The sequence below is a fragment of the Curcuma longa genome, chromosome 21 (genome assembly GCF_044706935.1).
Source record: "Curcuma longa cultivar G26 ecotype Majalengka, Jawa Barat chromosome 21, ITB_CL_G26_1.1, whole genome shotgun sequence".
NCBI lineage: Eukaryota > Viridiplantae > Streptophyta > Magnoliopsida > Zingiberales > Zingiberaceae > Curcuma > Curcuma longa.
Genome location: NC_133881.1, coordinates 11,887,690 through 11,905,463, shown reverse-complemented (window position 1 = coordinate 11,905,463; position 17,774 = coordinate 11,887,690). Strand labels below are relative to the sequence as shown.

General features: G+C 34.5%; 1 protein-coding gene across 1 annotated transcript in view; it reads left to right on the top strand.

Annotated features, from left to right (window-relative positions):
* Positions 1-17,296, top strand: part of LOC141814728 (uncharacterized) — a 28,182-nt gene extending 10,886 nt beyond the window's left edge. Inside the window, exons 11-27 of the mRNA XM_074702673.1 lie at positions 538-666; positions 2,130-2,201; positions 2,344-2,439; positions 2,521-2,598; positions 5,325-5,450; positions 5,613-5,789; positions 5,963-6,166; positions 6,263-6,376; positions 6,487-6,734; positions 8,725-8,770; positions 8,842-9,090; positions 10,969-11,199; positions 12,670-12,761; positions 15,297-15,525; positions 15,789-16,145; positions 16,675-16,748; positions 16,833-17,296. Of these exons, the coding sequence (XP_074558774.1) occupies positions 538-666; positions 2,130-2,201; positions 2,344-2,439; positions 2,521-2,598; positions 5,325-5,450; positions 5,613-5,789; positions 5,963-6,166; positions 6,263-6,376; positions 6,487-6,734; positions 8,725-8,770; positions 8,842-9,090; positions 10,969-11,199; positions 12,670-12,761; positions 15,297-15,525; positions 15,789-16,145; positions 16,675-16,748; positions 16,833-16,941 (2,631 nt within the window). The 3' untranslated portion in view covers positions 16,942-17,296. The remainder of the gene's footprint in view (positions 1-537; positions 667-2,129; positions 2,202-2,343; positions 2,440-2,520; positions 2,599-5,324; positions 5,451-5,612; positions 5,790-5,962; positions 6,167-6,262; positions 6,377-6,486; positions 6,735-8,724; positions 8,771-8,841; positions 9,091-10,968; positions 11,200-12,669; positions 12,762-15,296; positions 15,526-15,788; positions 16,146-16,674; positions 16,749-16,832) is intronic.
* The last annotated feature ends 478 nt before the right edge of the window (positions 17,297-17,774 follow it).

Genomic DNA, 17,774 nt, shown 5'->3' with positions numbered 1-17,774 from the left:
TTTCTGAGTGGCTACAACAGGCTCATATTGTGATCATTGATGTGATAGGTGGAGTGGACTTAGAATGTCACATCAGTTAGAACAAAAGCTCACTGATTTAATCTAAAACTTCTTTCATTTTTGCGTATCATGCTTCTACACAAGGTTGGGTTGTGTTTGTTGTCGGATACATTTCCTTGTATAATTTTCATGTCATCATGCAGTGGTATTAGCTAATAAGTTTGGCGGACTGTTGTTTGCTTTCATGTATTTTAAGTAATTCTTATCATGCTTAATTACCATAGTTGATTTATAAATCACCAGCAGTATAAATATTTGCTTATACGAATGCAATTTTTTCTTAGACAGGTGTTGTTTCCTTGTTCTTGTGCTTTTTCTCATATAGTCATCATATTAAAATGCTTTAGTAGTCTCTCTTCTGTGTCTTTATCATTCACCATACATGAACTAAGGTTACATTCTTCATTCTTTTTCTTCCTCAAGTTTCAGATTTAATTTTGATTTATAGGATTGACGCCATTGATTCTTCTTGACTAGGTTACTGGTTTTTCTATTGGTGGTCGTGTAATAGATGACCTTGGCATTGGAGTAGAAAGTGCACAAATTTTGGTGGATGGTCAGTTGAAGACAATTACTGATAGTCAGGGTTATTACAAGCTCGATCAGGTCTTATAAATATTCCTTCTGGCTTTTCTATAAACTTTCTTCTCATTTATTGATCATTCTTATTTTATGCTCAATTGCTCATATATGAGTAAAAGGTAGTAATTCTCAACTTCATCTGCTTTGAAGGTGAATAAGGTTAATTATATTAGACTTGGTGTTGTCTTGCGCTTGTTGGCATCCACCACCTTCCTTATCCATTTAGAATTTTTGCTCATTTGTCAATTTAGGCGCAACGGTAAGGTTGCTGCCATGTGACCTAGAGGTCACGGGTTCAAATCCTGGAAACAGCCTCTTGCCAAAGGCAAGGTAAGGCTGCGTACAATGGATCCTTTCCCCGGACCCCGCATGGCGGGAGCTTCGTGCACCGGGCTGCCCTTTTTTTTGTCAATTTAATGATGGACAATGTTCTTTTGATATTATTCTTTTTGATAGTCTTGATTATCACTCAAGACTGAGAAACATCATCAATATGTGGTGCCAAACATTTTTTATTGCTTGATTTTGTAATACTAAATCATTTCTTCTTCATCAATAGCACAGATAATCCTAAACGTAGGACGGTAGGAGAACTGACGGACTTGAGGATAAAATTTTCATTTCTTTTGCATCAGGGCATAGGACCAGGTTTTGGAATATAAAATTATGATTGGACAATTTTGTAACGATGGACGCTGGCTGAGTAGTTTAAACTTGCAAGTTCATGTTGATTTGTTCATGTTTGTTCCTTAGCAATCAAATTATGGAAATTGAGGTTTATATGGATTGTCCAAGGCTCTAGAAAAAGTTAGAACAAGTAAGCTTGAGTTTGTTGTGAATAGATAGTTTGGATTTTAGGAAGAAAGAGAAGTGCACTAAGAATTTAGATGTTTTTGTACTTGTGGGAACCCTCTAATCTCATTTCAAGGGGTAAATGCAATCTATGTGATAACCACATAATATAATTATTTTATTCATAGTGCTATGCTGAATGCCTAATGCAATTCTCTTTTTTCTTGAAGTATACCCTTGGCTGATGATAAGATTATAAAATATGACAATCAATCATTGCATCAAGTTCACGAAGACTAAAAGAATGTAATCATCAGAATTACTGGCCTTAAAATCTAGAGCTGGTTGTACTCATCGATTGATTTTTTTTAGTATTTTTTTTACTCTTTTCTTTACAAGTTTTTTAAGTAATGCCAATATATAAAAGCTACTGCAATGTGACTGAATTATGATTTACTCAACATTTAGTTTTAATTATTGCAAGATATCTATCAAATTATGACCTAAGTTTTTTTATTATCTAAAGGAACACAATTTTTTTTTGCTGACAACATTTTCTGTGCATTTGTGTTCCTTTTTTATCCTCACATGATGAACTCACGTTTATGTCGATCTCTTTTTATTTGAAGTTGAATATTTGATTTTTATCTGGCATACGTCATGGTTATGGCACCTGAAATGTATTCATTTACCAGGTCACATCCAAACATTATTCAATTTCTGCATTGAAGGATCATTATAAGTTCAACAAACTAGAGAATTATATGGTGAGTTATTTGTACACATTCCAGCCTACAGCCAGTATTCAACTTTCACCTGTTGCTTATCATTAACATCTACCTTAGCTATTCTTTGTTGGTATTTGGATGTTTTGATAACAACAATATGCCATTCTTGTTACTTGCTTAGGTTTTGCCAAATATGGCTAAGATAGATGACATAAAAGCAAATTCCTATGATGTCTGTGGAATTGTTCGAACAATTTCGTCAAATTCAAAGGCAATGGTATGCTCTTGCTTAAAAAATTGTTCCTCACTATTCAGATCATTCCAGTTGATCTTGTTTTTTTTTTTTGCATACGTATAGGTGACACTTACTCATGGACCAGAAAATGTCAAGCCACAAAAGAAACTAATATCTGAAAATGGAAGCTTTTGTTTTGAGGTAAGTGAAAACAACATTGGACATAGCATTTCTGTTTTATATTGACTGTTGCTGTTAGTTTCTCAATAACGTGTTCTTGTACAATGATTTGTTGAGCAAACATGTTCATTGAGTTTGGTCTTCTAGATTATATCGCGGATGGTGAGAGGGTATTACTTGTAAGATGTGCTAATAGATTGTGGTAGTATAAATGTGATGTGATACTTGTTATGAAGTCCATGGTTTAAAATCTAAAGGCAGAATGGTCATGTTCTAATTTGTAGTAAGACCACCATTATAACATTGTATTGACTGTGTCATTCTTACTATACTATTAATTTCAGCTTATTTTTATTATTCTATTTCATTATATTTATTTGAAGGGGAGTCTTGGTATAACGGTAAAGTTGTTGTCGTGTGATCTAGAGATCACGGATTTAAGTCTTGGAAATAGCCTCTTACAAAGCAGGGTAAGACTGCTTACAATAAACTCTTCACTGGGATTCCAGATTGGTGGGAGCTTCGTGCATCGGGCTACCCTTTTATTTCATTACATTTATTTATCTTGGTAAGATACCAAACTGAATGTTGGGTTATGAATTGAGCATAGGAGCGAAAGATGAAAGTCGCAGAGATGAAGATATTAAGGTGGATGTATGGACATACAATGATGAACATGATTAGAAATGTGAATATTAGATAGAAAGTTGAGGTTTCACCCATTGAGGAAAAACTCCGAGAGACATTTAAAATGGTATGGTATGACATGTGCAACTGCCATGGGTGTGTGGCCACGACTATTTTGGGCAAGAAACATGCAACGAGCAACAATTGAAAGATCACGGAGGGTGGAGGGTTGCGAACAAGCAATGGGCAAAGAATTGAGGAAGAAGAGACTAGAGATTAAATAAATAAATAATCTCTAATCTTATAAAAATAAAAATAGTTGAAGCAAAATATCCTACATATAAACTTAGTTTAGTTTAAATATACTAAAATAAATCTGAATCGAACCCACTTGATCCGAATGACCATATTACTTGTTGAACTCTATTTAACTGCAAACTAACTTCTACCTCCCTCTAAAACTCAAAATATTAGTTTGCTTTAACTTAATTAGTTATCTAAATTTTTTAAAAATTATTTAAAATACAAAAATGAAATATGATAAAATTTGGTATCTTAAATTTGCAATTGTTTTTCGTATTCTATCTTTTATGACATCAGAAAAGACCAAGAGAGATTGTGTGAGCAAGCATGGGAATACTATGGTTAACTAAGATAATGTGTTGAGCTTCTTCTTTTCCTCCTTTGTGTCTTCTCATAAATTTGGTTTGAGTGTCAACAGTTAGTTAGAGTTGGATATGTCACTTTGATTAAATGATAATTTATTTGATTAAATAAAAAATAATTGACTTATTTTTCTTTCACCATTTTTAACTTATTTTATTAGAATATCATTTAACATGCACCATGGTTGCAATGCATGTGCATTTATCAGATATATTATTTTTCATTAAAAAACTCTATTTTTAAATTTAAATTTGATTTTATTGACAAAATCTTGAATACAAAATTTTCAAATGTAAGTAATTCAAGTTCAAATTCAGTTTCATAGATTTATTTTTAAAGAAATCTTATACATAAAATTAAATAAAATTAATTATAAAATTTAAAATCTAGTTTAAATCTAAAATATATTATCTTTTGTTCCAAAATTTAAAAATTTTATATTTTTTAGCCACTCTAATAGTTATATTTATATAAAATTAAATTAAAATTAAATATAAAATTTTAAATTATTTCACATTTTTATTTAGGTATTATAAACCAATATCAAAGTTCTTATTAAATGTTCATAAATAAATTTCAAACAAAATTACCTACAATGATAAAAATATCACTTTATCATACATAATTCTCACACCTTCAAATCTAAAGTTGCTGCAGTGTTGTAGAATTTAAAACCATGCATGCCAAGTTGACAAAGGACTACAGGCATTGCTCATTCCAATGTTCTATTAAATGTTTAATAATTATATTAAATAAGTATCAAAATCGTATCAACACGACATGATCTGCATTGTTTCGATTATGGAATGAAACTCCAGCACAACTCAAGATTTTAAAATACCTAAGAATAATTAGGTGTCATTATCTCTCTGCGAATACTCGTACTATAAAATTTGCCTGGAATCATTTCTAAGTGATGACCATGTGAGGTTCTGGTTTTGTTATCATGCAAATAGTTTCCTTCTGAAATGTCTCCTTGGCAGTTTCACTATTCACATCCACTCAAATGACATAACTAATTAACTTCCTAGGTACGACCATTGACCCAAAATGGTTAAACCTGATGAAATTGTAATTCATGGTAATTAACTTATCTAAGGTTATAAACTTCTTTTATTAGCCTACAACTTTCCATGTGCGACTAAACTAGGGTGTTTCAATTTTCTTTTGAAATCTTCTTCACTAAATTTCTTTTTCTGCATCTTTACTACTGGTGCTTTCCTTTTTTTCCCTTGAAAAATACCAGGCATGATGACATTTTTCGTTATGTTTGAGAATTCTGTTTGGTTCGAATGGTAACTTGTGGCTTCTTTTGAATATGTTTATACTCATTTTATGCATAACCATTTATGGATTTTTTTTTAAAATTTTAACATTTAACTTTAATTTTTTGCCGCTTCTTGTTCCATTCAGAATGCACGTTTTCAATTCATAATCAACTATTGTTGCTGTAGGTTCCACCTGGTGAATACCGATTATCAGCTCTGGCAGTAGATCCTGATAATTCTGGTCTTATGTTCTCACCATCATATATTGATATCAACGTGGACAGACCTTTTCTTAATGTTGAATTTCTCCAGGTATGAGGTCCTTAGCTCATTGCATAGATGGTACTACTAGGTTTGATACAAGTTAAAGCTTTTCCTTTATTTATTTAGCATATCCATAAGAGAGATTTGTCAATTCATTAGATTATTTAACTACAAATTGATACTTCTGAAAATATGAGTTTGTATATTCAGGCGCAGGTCAATATTCATGGCAAGGTATTGTGTAAGGGGCATTGCAGCGAAAACATATCAGTATCACTTGTTAGTATAATTGGTGACAAAATGAAGGAAAGAAAGACCACTGTTCTTAATCATGAGACTTGTGATTTCACATTCACTAAAGTTTTCCCTGGAAACTATCAACTTGAGGTATGTGTAGACTTTTGAATTTGTATTTACAATGACATTAGATGACAAAGTTTGGATCACTTTACATAAACAAAACACAAGCTAATTGTACATTAATTAAGCTAATCCTTATGGTGCTGCTTTCAAGTTCATGTGTGCTTTTATTCACATTGGCTGTTTGAACTTTTTCATAGGTCAAGCATGTTCCTTTATTGGGATTGCCTGAGGAGGATACTTGGTGCTGGAATGAAAACTTGATACATCTAAAAGTTGGCACTGAAGATGTGAATGGAGTTGTCTTTGTCCAGAGAGGTTACTGGACTACCTTAGGTTCATCACATGACACAGATGCTTACATACTTTTGCCTGATTCATCTCGTCTTGATTTTAAGATTAAGGTACTTAATGAGATTGACCTTCACTATATATACACCATTTGTACTTTTTGCTTCAATGAGGCTAGGTAGATGCTAATTGTTTAGTGTGAACTGCAGAGAGGAATGCAAAAGATTTGCATGGAAACTCCTGGGCTTCATGAAATTTATTTGGTTAATTCCTGCATTTCATTTGGGATCTCTCCCTTGAAATTTAATTCTTTGGACCCAACTGTGAGCACCTTCATCTTCCTCCTTTCTATTTGATGATGTTTGGGTCATTCTTGTTTCACACCTCTAAGATAACGATTTTTAATTTAACTGGTATATCTCTCCTTTAATAGCCAATATATCTTGCCGGAAAGCAATATCTTCTTAAGGGAGAAATTCACATTGATTCAGATTCCATTGAAGGTGCAGCTGACTTATCTGAGCACATTATTCTCAATGTACTTAAAAAAGATGGTACTTCTGATATTGTTCCCACTAAACTTTCATCTGATAAGAGTGTTGAAAAGGGTGCTGCTGTATATGAATACTCATTCTGGTCTGACCTTGGCGAGGAACTTATCTTTTCTCCTCAAGATATAAGGCAAGTGTATAATTTTTTTTAAGTCTATACTCAACACCGAACTCTATAATTTCAACTTGTAAGGTTTTATTTTCTTTGTTTGTGTTTCCATAGCTAGATTTTCTGGTTCAAAGAAATCATCTTTCTTCTGCGAAAATACATTGTATCCTGCAGGATTCTACTTAAGTTTGGTAGCTCATGAATGAGTAAAAGATATATACAAGGTTTGAATCTCGTTCCGAGCTGGAGTTATGATTCCTGGCCGGAATGAGACAGTTTTGAGCAGCATCGGAGCATGCCAAGACGCAGTGCTGGAGGTATCAGGAGTAGGGAGATAGGAGAAGGGGACTATCTTCTTCTCCGTTTTGAGATGCTGCAACAAAGAGAAGACAAACAGGAATGAGGAGGTTTTAGGATGTTGCAGTGAAGCTGAGAGAAGACAAAAAGTAGGTGCCTTTCTTGCCTACGATCCTCCCAACATTGTGGAAGTCCGGTTCAAAGAAGTTTGCACAAATCAGAACACACGCATGACCTCACCAATGTCAAGGAAGTGCAGAGCCCTGACATGATCCTTGCCAATGCCACAAAATCCTTCACACCACTTTTGCCTGTTGCCTTAGTGTCGTGGTATCAAACATGTTTGGCATGCTGGCTGACAGACTGTGATAAACTCTGCTCGTGCTGATCTGCTCGGCTTGGCATTTTAAACCATGGATATATCTACACACATAATTTCACTTTGGCTTGTTTGCTTGTGAATGAGCAAAAGGATGCATATATCTATGCACATGATTCCCCTTAACAACAACTGTACTGATAATTGACCATCATAAGATTTTGAATAATGTATAAACTAGTGACAGCTGTCACCCTAGGCTCTGATGCTCATCCATTCTTGCTAAGCAGTTATGAGAGCTTGAAGAACCACTAGGCACTCAGCTAGAAGAAGCCTTTTTAGCTGGCATATAAAAACCTACAACACATGAGCTCCATCTGAATATCTGATTAAAGAAACCAATACTTGTCAATCTGCTTGGAATCCCTATCTTAAGAATAATACTAAAAGGATTTTAAGTTTTCATTTTCAAAGAAGAGTTATCAATTGGATAAAATTAAGAACATAATTTAGTGACAACTAACTCCCTTGGCACCCAGAATTTCGTATTTGTCTACACATGTTAGTATTCTGCACCATAATATATGAACATGAGTTGTTGAATTGGTTCATACATTAAGTCCAAGTGAATTTGTGATAAGAGATGTTAGAATGCCTGAAACAATTCTCCAAGTGGCTCCCTTCTTATAACCGATCACCTTCTATCCATTGTTTAAATTATTGAAACCTTCATCGTCAAACACGGTAACCAAACTACACATTTCCATACATTTATAAGATTTGCTTAATAGTCTTCAAAAGCCTGAATTTTGTGTTGGTAATGCAGATTTGTAATAGTGATTTTTTGATGCGATAATTTTGGCATGCAGGACTTAACTATGTTCAACTAGAAAACTAATTACCATCCACTCCATTTTGATGATGCATCACTTGAGGAAGAAGCAAAATAATCCATAAGTACTTTTAGAGGAAAAGTACTGTGTGAGTTTACAGTCCACATGCATTGGTGTTCATGTTGCTAAGTTTAGAAGCTAAAGAAGGCCCAAACATTGGCCATTGTCCAAGTTTAGCTGCTGCTTGAAGAAAGCACAATTATAGGTTTATTTTTTTAGCATTAACTTTGGTATCTTCACTCTTACATGAATAATTGTAACCAGATGAGTTAACTATAACTAATTTGAAATTAAGTATTTTGGATCAGTGGTTGGGCTAATAAGTAAATGAGTTTGTTCTCTTTGTTCAAGTTATGTAACAATCTAGTTAAACATATGATATTCTCTTATTTTGTTTCTACTATATCTGGCATTATTTGTTAGTCTACGTTGTATTGAACAGTCCCTGGATACTTTCGCTTGACCAATTCTACTCTCACCTTAATCTTTTTTGCATGCACAGAACTGAACAAGAGAAAAAGATACTCTTTTATCCAAGGCAGAGACAAGTAAGAACTTCTCACTATATTTCATTTAACGAACTCTTGTTCAATATATCTTTACCAATATAATGTGGCAGGTGTCTGTTGCTATTGATGGCTGTCAATCTCATATTCCTCCAATTGCTGGACGAGTTGGTTTATATTTTGAAGGATCAGTTTCTCCAGCTCTAGATGGTGTAAGTATAAGAGTAATTGCTATGGGGACCAGCAATTATGTTTCTTTACAGAAAGGAGATTTGGCTTTTGAAACTGAAACAGGAGCAGATGGTTCTTTTACTGCTGGCCCCTTGTATGATGATATAAGTTACAATGTTGAAGCTTCAAAGGTTAGCAGTAGATGGTATTCAATTTCTCGAAGTTTCCATTTGTTCCTTGTAGTGTGAAGCAAGATTTAAAATTTCATACTGTACCGGGTGGCATGGGCAAAATTTGTTGTTCCGTTCGTCGTCCAACACCAGCATCATGGACCATTGCGATTTTGTGGTGACCTCTACAATGCTGCGATCCCGCAGCGATCTCCGCGGGATCGTGGAGGCACCCCATGGAGGTTGTTGCGATCTCACGGTGATATCCGTGGGGTCATGGAGGTGTCGTGATCCCGTGATGATCTCCACAGGATTGCAGAAGCGTTACGATCCCATGGTAGTTGCGAAGGCATCATGATCCCACGACTGTCGTGGAGTCGCCGCGATCTCGCAGTGACCTCCGGGGGGTCGTGGGGGTGCTGTGATACCGCGGCTTGCATTTTTTTAAAATTATTGTTTTTGTATTTTTTAATATTTAGGTTAAAATTTTTATTTTAAAAAATACTGAAACCATATCGGCATGCCACGATACAATACCAAAACCATATCGTTTCGGTCATAAATTGAAACTCCAATACAGGTCGAAATTTTAAACCATGATGTAAAGTGAATTGAGCAGTTTTGTCTATGTTCTAGTTTATTTATTGAAAAATAAACAAGTTGAAGTAGTGGTTAACAGTTTATGTTCATTTATTCAAAATCTTATTTGCATCTAATTTAGCTCAAACTTTTACCACATCAAATGGGGTTAAGGTTGTGGTTAAAATTAATCTAAACTCATTCCAATGAAAGAATTTTATAATAAATTAAGGATCTAAATTTTTAGTCTGCACAAAATGTTTCCAAGTATATATGAGTAACTTTATGATTGTAATGCGTAAGCCTTGTGACTAGCACTCTCTTCATTGATTCCATCCTTTCTTAAGTCCCCCAACTCCGTTTTAAAAAGCGGAACTTAGTACTTGCCTGAGAACCTGAAACAGTTGTGGCCCAACATTTGTAAAGAATTCGGAATATAAGCTCATGCGTCAGAAGGCTATTTTTGTTAAACATTTTTTAATTAGAAAATTCATATTCTTATCTAAAACAGGCAAATTTAAAATTTAGTACATATGTTTATCATGTGTTAATACCTAAAAGTTACTATAAGCAATCTTATAAATAAACTTATTCAATGGCATTCTTAATGAAAATCGTCATTCTGGATATGGATACCCATCCAAAGCTAGCTGTCCGTACGTTTGGTGGCTATCTTAATATTTTAGTGTCGGTTCTTTCCTTTTAGCCATATGGTTTTCATATGCTTCATTGTGCTTATAGCTTTGTTCATGAACTTTAAGGAGCTGAGTTTAGTCATGTTCATGTTTTGGCTCTTATATTCATGGAGTTTTACTTGTTCATATTCCCAATGGACTTAAATGAACTGATTGGGTAGATTACTGAGCTTGTTCATAAATGTTTGTTACATTTACAGCCTTCAATTTTCTGTCTTAATTTATACTTGTGGTGAGTTGCCTGATATGGAATTACTGATCCACAAACTCATGGGTAAGGATTAAAAAAATCTGGTAAAAAGGAATGCCCAATTCTTAATTTTCATGATGGATTTTGTGAATTTGTTTATTATGATATTCCTTGCTTTTCTATGTTATGATGATTGAGAAGATTAATATGATTAGATATTCTAGTGACTTGTGAGGTTATATAGCTGATTCCAAACAGTTGAATTCTGACAGGGCTTGTTGTTTACATTGTAACTTGTATAATTTTATCCTGTGGACTTCTTTGTTGGAAGTGTAAACAAGGCAACATATGCTGTCCATTCACTCTACTTTACAGTTCTTTTGTATATTTGCTTTTCCTCTTGGCTACTATTTTTTAATACTCATGTTTGTACAGCCTAGCTATCATCTCAAACAAGTTGCACCAACTTCCTTTACATGCGAGAAACTTGGTCAGATTGTGGTGCGTATAAGTGATGAAAAGGAAGACGGAGAATTTTTTCCATCTGTTTTATTATCATTGAGTGGTGAAGATGGTTACAGGAACAATTCAATTAGCAGTCCTGGTGGAACTTTTAGTTTTATTGACTTATTTCCTGGAAGCTTTTATCTCCGTCCAGTGTTGAAGGTGCTTCAACTATTGCAAGCTTAATGCTTCATTTCTTATTGTAAATCTTTTTTGGTTGGTATTCTAGAGTTTGTGGCCTTCATAGAGGGGATAAGTAGAATGGAATCGCAAGCTTGACCTGTTGCATCATGTCCTATGATGACATAAAATTTGCATTAATGTGATGTCTGCCACTGAGATCATGATTGATGAAACAAACATGATATGAATGCATGAAGTTGATGGAAATGATAGAATAAGGATGTTGTGATTTGCAAATAATGGAATATCAAACTATTGTTTGGTATGCATTTATCTGGACAGAAGTGGAAGCACATTAAATACTTTCTTTCCACGTCAATATAGAAATGGAAAATGTCAACCCTCCATCCTTTGAAAATTACTTTACCTTTCTGCCTCTGATTTATTCCTCCTGTTCTCCATCGGTTTGAGAAAAATGTTTAAAAGGCACTCATGAAAAATGAAATGTCACTATAATAAAACAATGTTGAAGTTAGGTTGTGCCTAGGATTAATCTGCCTTGACCTTTGAACCATGTTTTGAGAAAAAGCATGAGATCTTTGTTGTCTAAAAATATTCAAATAAGGCCTTTATTTCATCTGCTTATCACCTGGTTCAATCATTATTGTCTAAAAACCATGGTTCAATATTGTTGTATTTCATCTGCTTATAACCTGAGATTTAAATGTTTAGCAATAAGCAGAGTTTCAAACTGTCATCCCTCCATGACATGTTGTTTTGTTGAACTAGTGATAAAAAGTGACCTATTGATTCAAACCAACAAGATTGACCCTAGTTCCTAGTATAACTAGTAAAACCATGGTTCAATATTGTTGTATTTCATCTGCTTATAGCCTGAGATTTAAATGTTTAGCAATAAGCAGAGTTGCAAATTGTCATCCCTCCATGACATGTTTTTTTGTTGAACTAGTGATAAAAAGTGACCTATTGATTCAAACCAACAAGATTGACCCTAGTTCCTAGTATAACTAGTTAAATTAGCTGGTTCAATGCTGTTAGAACAACACTGGGATGGTGAATCTCTTCCTTTTTGAACATTCTCGTGTAACAATTCTTTTGATGCTTAACTAGCTCTGCATTTTTGTACCTACCTATATTTTTGATTTGGTATCACATCTTTGAAACTTTTACTTTATGGCAAACTGGTTATTCTAAGTTTTATCAACTTTCCAATCTGAATTATCATCTTCGTACAAGTTCCTTGTAGCCAGGCTCCTGCTTCTATGATATTGTCTGCAACTTCTCCATCTTGAAAGCATCATTTATGCATCACTGACTGTTAGAAATAGTGTTGCCTGGATGGATATCATGTTCTTGTCTTCCAACTAAGTGCATGAAACATTTCTTGGTTGCACACACCTTTTCACTTCTTTGTATTTGGTTTAAACTGTGTTCTTGTCTTGGTTTCTTTTTCCTTAAAATTAGCATTTGAATTTGCTGCTTTGCCAGGAATATTCCTTTTCTCCTCCTGCATTGGCAATTGAGTTATTCTATGGGGAGTCTAAAGTGGTTCATTTTCTTGCAAGACGTGTTGCTTACAGGTTTGTAAATTTTGATATTGATCACTGACTGATTTTGTTCTAGAACCTGGTCTTTTGCTTTTTCTTTTGTTTTATTATTGAATGTATTTTCCACCAGTTTATTCCTCGAAAATACTCAAGTTGATGTTGCAAGATTGGCACATTTCTGTAGAACTGGTATTTTTGTGAGTTATTGTCAAAGATGTAAATATAAATACTCATCATCCAGGAAATTTGTCTTAGTTTTATACCAGTTTGGTCATTAACAGAGAAAGTCAGAGAAAAAAGCAAAAATACTGTGAACGCTTGTCTCATCCTGAATTATATTGCATCGTCTAGATCACACAACAGTTCAGACTATTCCCTACTTGGGCTAGTCTCAAACCGCTCCAATCTGCCCACAGTGTCTAGTTAAACTACATCAAGTAAGATTTCTTTAAGCATTGGGTTTGATTTGTAACAAATTCGATTTAAACAAGATGAGTAACATAAGGAAACCAAAGTGAATTTCTAGCTTAACTTGTTACTAGGCATCTATTTTCTGAATTACATATGATTTTAGGAATCCTTTTTAGCATCAAAATGAATATATTGCATCGTAACAAGTTCTGTGTTGGTAGCGACTAATGTATGAGGTAATCAATTTCTTTAAAAAAATCTTTTGCCATCTAATTGTCTTGGGCCTGTTCACATGTAAAAAAACTGATGACTAGTGATTTTTGTGTTTTGTATTAGTATTGTTGTGGATTTTTATGCTTCAATTAGTTCTCATCCTCAAAGTTTTAATAGTAGGATGGCATTACATTTAGGTTTTGTTTGTTTCACTAAAATTATTTTCCCAAAAAATATTTTCTTGGTTTTCCAATGTGTGGCACAATGGGAATTCACAGTTATTGGATTTTTTTTCAATAGAAAATATGAGAATTTTGAGGGAAAATAACTTCCATTAAAAATGAGCAAAAGTTGTTTTCCCTCAGGAACCCTTCTAGGCGAGTCCTCCTCTATCATCCACAAAACCCTTGCTTCTATTTTTGATATGTGAGCCCCCTTTCTCCTCTATCATCAACCATTAGCCCTCCTTACCCTCAGTGATCAACCGTAAGCCCCTCTTCACCCTTCACCCATGACTGCAAGGTGTTATTCTCCCTTTTCCGTCCATTATAAGCCCCCTTAGCCCTCTGTGTGTCATGTGTGAACCCTCCTCTATCTTCGGTTGCCATCCATCAGATTCCCTTCATCCTCCATTGTTGATTGTGAGTGCCTATGCCCCTTATCATCAGTTGAGATTCCCCTCTTCCATAGAGAAGAGGCAGCATCAAAGGAGAAAATATTACCCTTTCGTGTATTGAATGCATAAAGTGTTTTTCTCTATAAAAAGGTTTCCCTGTAAAATTTATTTTTGAAGGACAATATTTTACGAGAAACATTCAAACCCTTATCTGACTTTACACTTGCTCAATGAGAATGTGATGGTTGTTTGTCAAGAATGATGTATTCATTTAATTGTGTCGAAGACCTGCTATCTCAAGGAAAACAACAAATTGAGACAACCAGGAATCATTATGGTAATATCTGGGACATGTTCATTTATTTTCTAGCATGCTAAACTCTAGTTTTGATAAAAAAAAAGAATTTTTGGCCTATACAGGCTACTGAGTTTCTCAATCTGGGAATGTGTGCAAGTGACAACCATTCCACTTGCATTTGTGCTTAATGTTTAAATTTTTGCATGCATTGCATCATCACATCATTCTGATCTTCACCACACTGTGATTGTCCCAATTATTTGGGGTCAGCCAATGTCTGATTATAGGTGGATCCTAAATGTTGGGTGCTTTATGATCCTCGATTCATTTTTATGAGTTTATTATATCTATGAGCTAGAAATTGTGAAGATGAAAGGAAAATTTTAAAGTTCAATATCTCGTAAGTAGGATCTATCAAGGTTCTAATAGATTATAATTGAAGTGATGAAGCTCTTTGTGCTTGACTATGCACTGAGCACAAGCTAAAGGTCTTATTTTGCCTTTGTTATTAGTCATTATAAGTTATTCATGTGCTAGTTTTTGTCTTGCTGTTGGACCATACAATGTTCTAAATTTGTCTCCGTTGGAGCTTGAAGGTAGCTTTTATTTGTCTGCACAAAGAAGAATATCCTTTACAAATGAATGGATCGCTTCCTAGCACTTTGTGCTTTGTTTATAACTTTGTTCTATGTTGGCTGTATCTTCAAGGTTATTACCTTATATACAATTATACAGACCCTTTATTGACATATGCTAGACATTTCTCATATGCAATTTTTTTGGAAGACATCCATTTGTCTCTGATTACTATTGGTTTCATATACTATAAAGGTTTCATAGTATCTCCATATGCTTGATGCTTAAAAAGGTACTAGTATTTACAACATTATCAGTATTCAGGAATGCATGCTTGAGCCGTATGGTTTAAAGAAGTATATACCTATTCTAATGCACTTTTAGTGCTATGGGCAAGGTATCATTACATATGATTTAAAGAAGTATATACCTATTCTAATACACTTCCTTTTAGTGCTATGGGCAAGGTATCATTACTTTCTGGTCAACCAAAGGAAGATGTTTATGTTGAAGCACGATCTGAAGCCAAAGGGTATTATGAGGAAGCAACAACTGATAACTTGGGGAACTTTAGGTTAAGGGGTCTTCTCCCTGACACAACATACATAGTTAAAGTAGTAGCAAAGGACTACCTTGGTGCCAATGCACTTGAACGAGCTTCTCCTGAAACAGTTGCAGTCGAGGTGATGTGCTATAAGCTTTCTTGCTTTTAATCTTTTCATGAATGTTAGGTTTGATGATGCTAGAAATTTTAGGCATGGATGTACACTAATGGTGCTTCAATGAGTTATATTATTATTTAATGCATTAGGAAAATAGAAACAAAATGAACTTTGCCGTAAGAGTTGGTTTATAGTTATTATTTTTTAATTTGTCGATGATTTAGTAATAAATGCTTCAAACACTGTAAAAGGCTTTTAAAATTATCTGTTTTTTTCTTTTTCAGGTTGGAAGGGAGGATATCAGAGGTTTAGATTTTGTGGTGTTTGAACAACCAGATATAACAATTTTAAGTGGTCATGTGGAAGGAGACAACATTAAAGTTTTACAGCCACATCTTTCTGTGGAAATTAGATCAGAAAGTGACCCAACTAAGATTGAATCAATCTTTCCCTTGCCTCTCTCATGCTACTTCGAAGTGCGTGATTTACCCAAGGGAAAGCACCTAGTGCAAGTTAGTTCTCGGCTTCCGTCAAATGCTCAGAGATTTATATCTGAAGCACTGGAAGTTGACCTGGAGAAACAACCTCAAATTCATGCTGGTCCTCTCAGATACGAAATCAAAGAAGTTGGTCACAAGCTGGTGAGAACTGGAATGATGTTTTGTTGAGGAAGAATAACTTGCTGATTTGGTTTATTCACATTTGCTGATATGTTAAATCTGATCGTATTGTGAATTCCCTTTGGCAAGATGGTCTATCAGTCTGATTTAGCTACTAAGTAATGAAATTGAAATACTCTAACTTGTGCTTATGTGGAGCCTAATTATTTGCATTTAACTAGATTTATAATACTAGTCAAGAATGTGGTCATAGCAATGGGTAGCCTCACCTGAGAAGCTGGTCACTGATCTGCTTTAAGTTGTACTATTAGGAGAGAAGTAAGCTGAAGGATCTCACCTTAGAAGTGATGGGTTGTTTATTCACACGCATAATGGACGGCCCAGTTGAGAACTGATTAATAGATGTTTTTAGTTCATGATGCTAAATAATGCTCTATGATAGTGACAAACTATGACTGGGGAAAGTGATGCCATTAAACTTTCAATAAAATTAATTACCTTGTAATTCCATTTTTAAGGAAATAACTGAAGTTTCTTATGCATTGTGCAGGAACCGACACCAGCTCCCTTATTTCCTTTAATTGTCGGAGTGTCTGTTATTGCTCTCTTCATTAGCATACCCAGGTGATTGTATAAATCTACATGGCAGCACCATCACCTTTTTTTTACTATCCTTCCATCAATATGAACATAATTTGATTTCTGCAGGTTGAAAGATTTATACCAAATCATAGAAGGGTTCATACCCCTGGCATCAAATGCACCATCAATTAAAAAGGAAGTGCGGAAGCCAATTCTGAAAAAGAGAATTCATTGAGGGAATTGAACTTGCAGTATGTGATTATCATTTTCTACCTCGTGCCTGATTATTAACCCAGTGACAACACTTACTCTGGGAAGTCTAACACGCAAATTTTGATAGATAATAGACCCTTCTTTCTAGTATGCAATGAATATTAAGGCAACAAGGTCTAAGTCTCCTTTTTTTTCTTGACATTTTTGAGGGAATAAATGCCTGTAGCATATTTAAAATTAGCATCTGAATCGACCATGCCTTATTATGCTATTACGGAACTTTGGAGGACATTTCAGTCATGTAGATTGGTAAAAGCTGGATTTTGGCGTGTTGTCAAACCTACTGTTCCCACTAAAACTTTTTCATTATTTTCCAACGACATTTTACACTATAAATATTTTCTCATGTGTTGCTCGACATTGTTGCTTGCTGCTATCATTAGGTAAGCCAACCTCTGATCTATACGGACCATTAAATAAAACCTACGTGATCCTTTCCTTAAGCTCCAAATTGTGCTCTTCCATTCAGTATGGTGACTTCTGATGTTCTCGTCCTGATAAATTGCAATGAATGGTGGAAGTTTCTTGTTTCAGGTTTTTCCTCAATGGCTTGATGGTTTACAATGAATGGAGGGAAGTTTGAAGGAGTTTGTAGATGAAGCATTGAGTGATTGCTATTACAATTATAGAGATTGTGTGCTCAAAGACTCAACAACTTAGAATAAATAGAAAATTTGTTAACTATTGAAACCATTATGTGAAAAAAGGGGCACTTTCAAACTTGAATGATTGAGGAAGTAAATAGTAAAGAAGCCTTTTCTAACAAAACTTCTGGTGCTTATAGAAACCATCAAA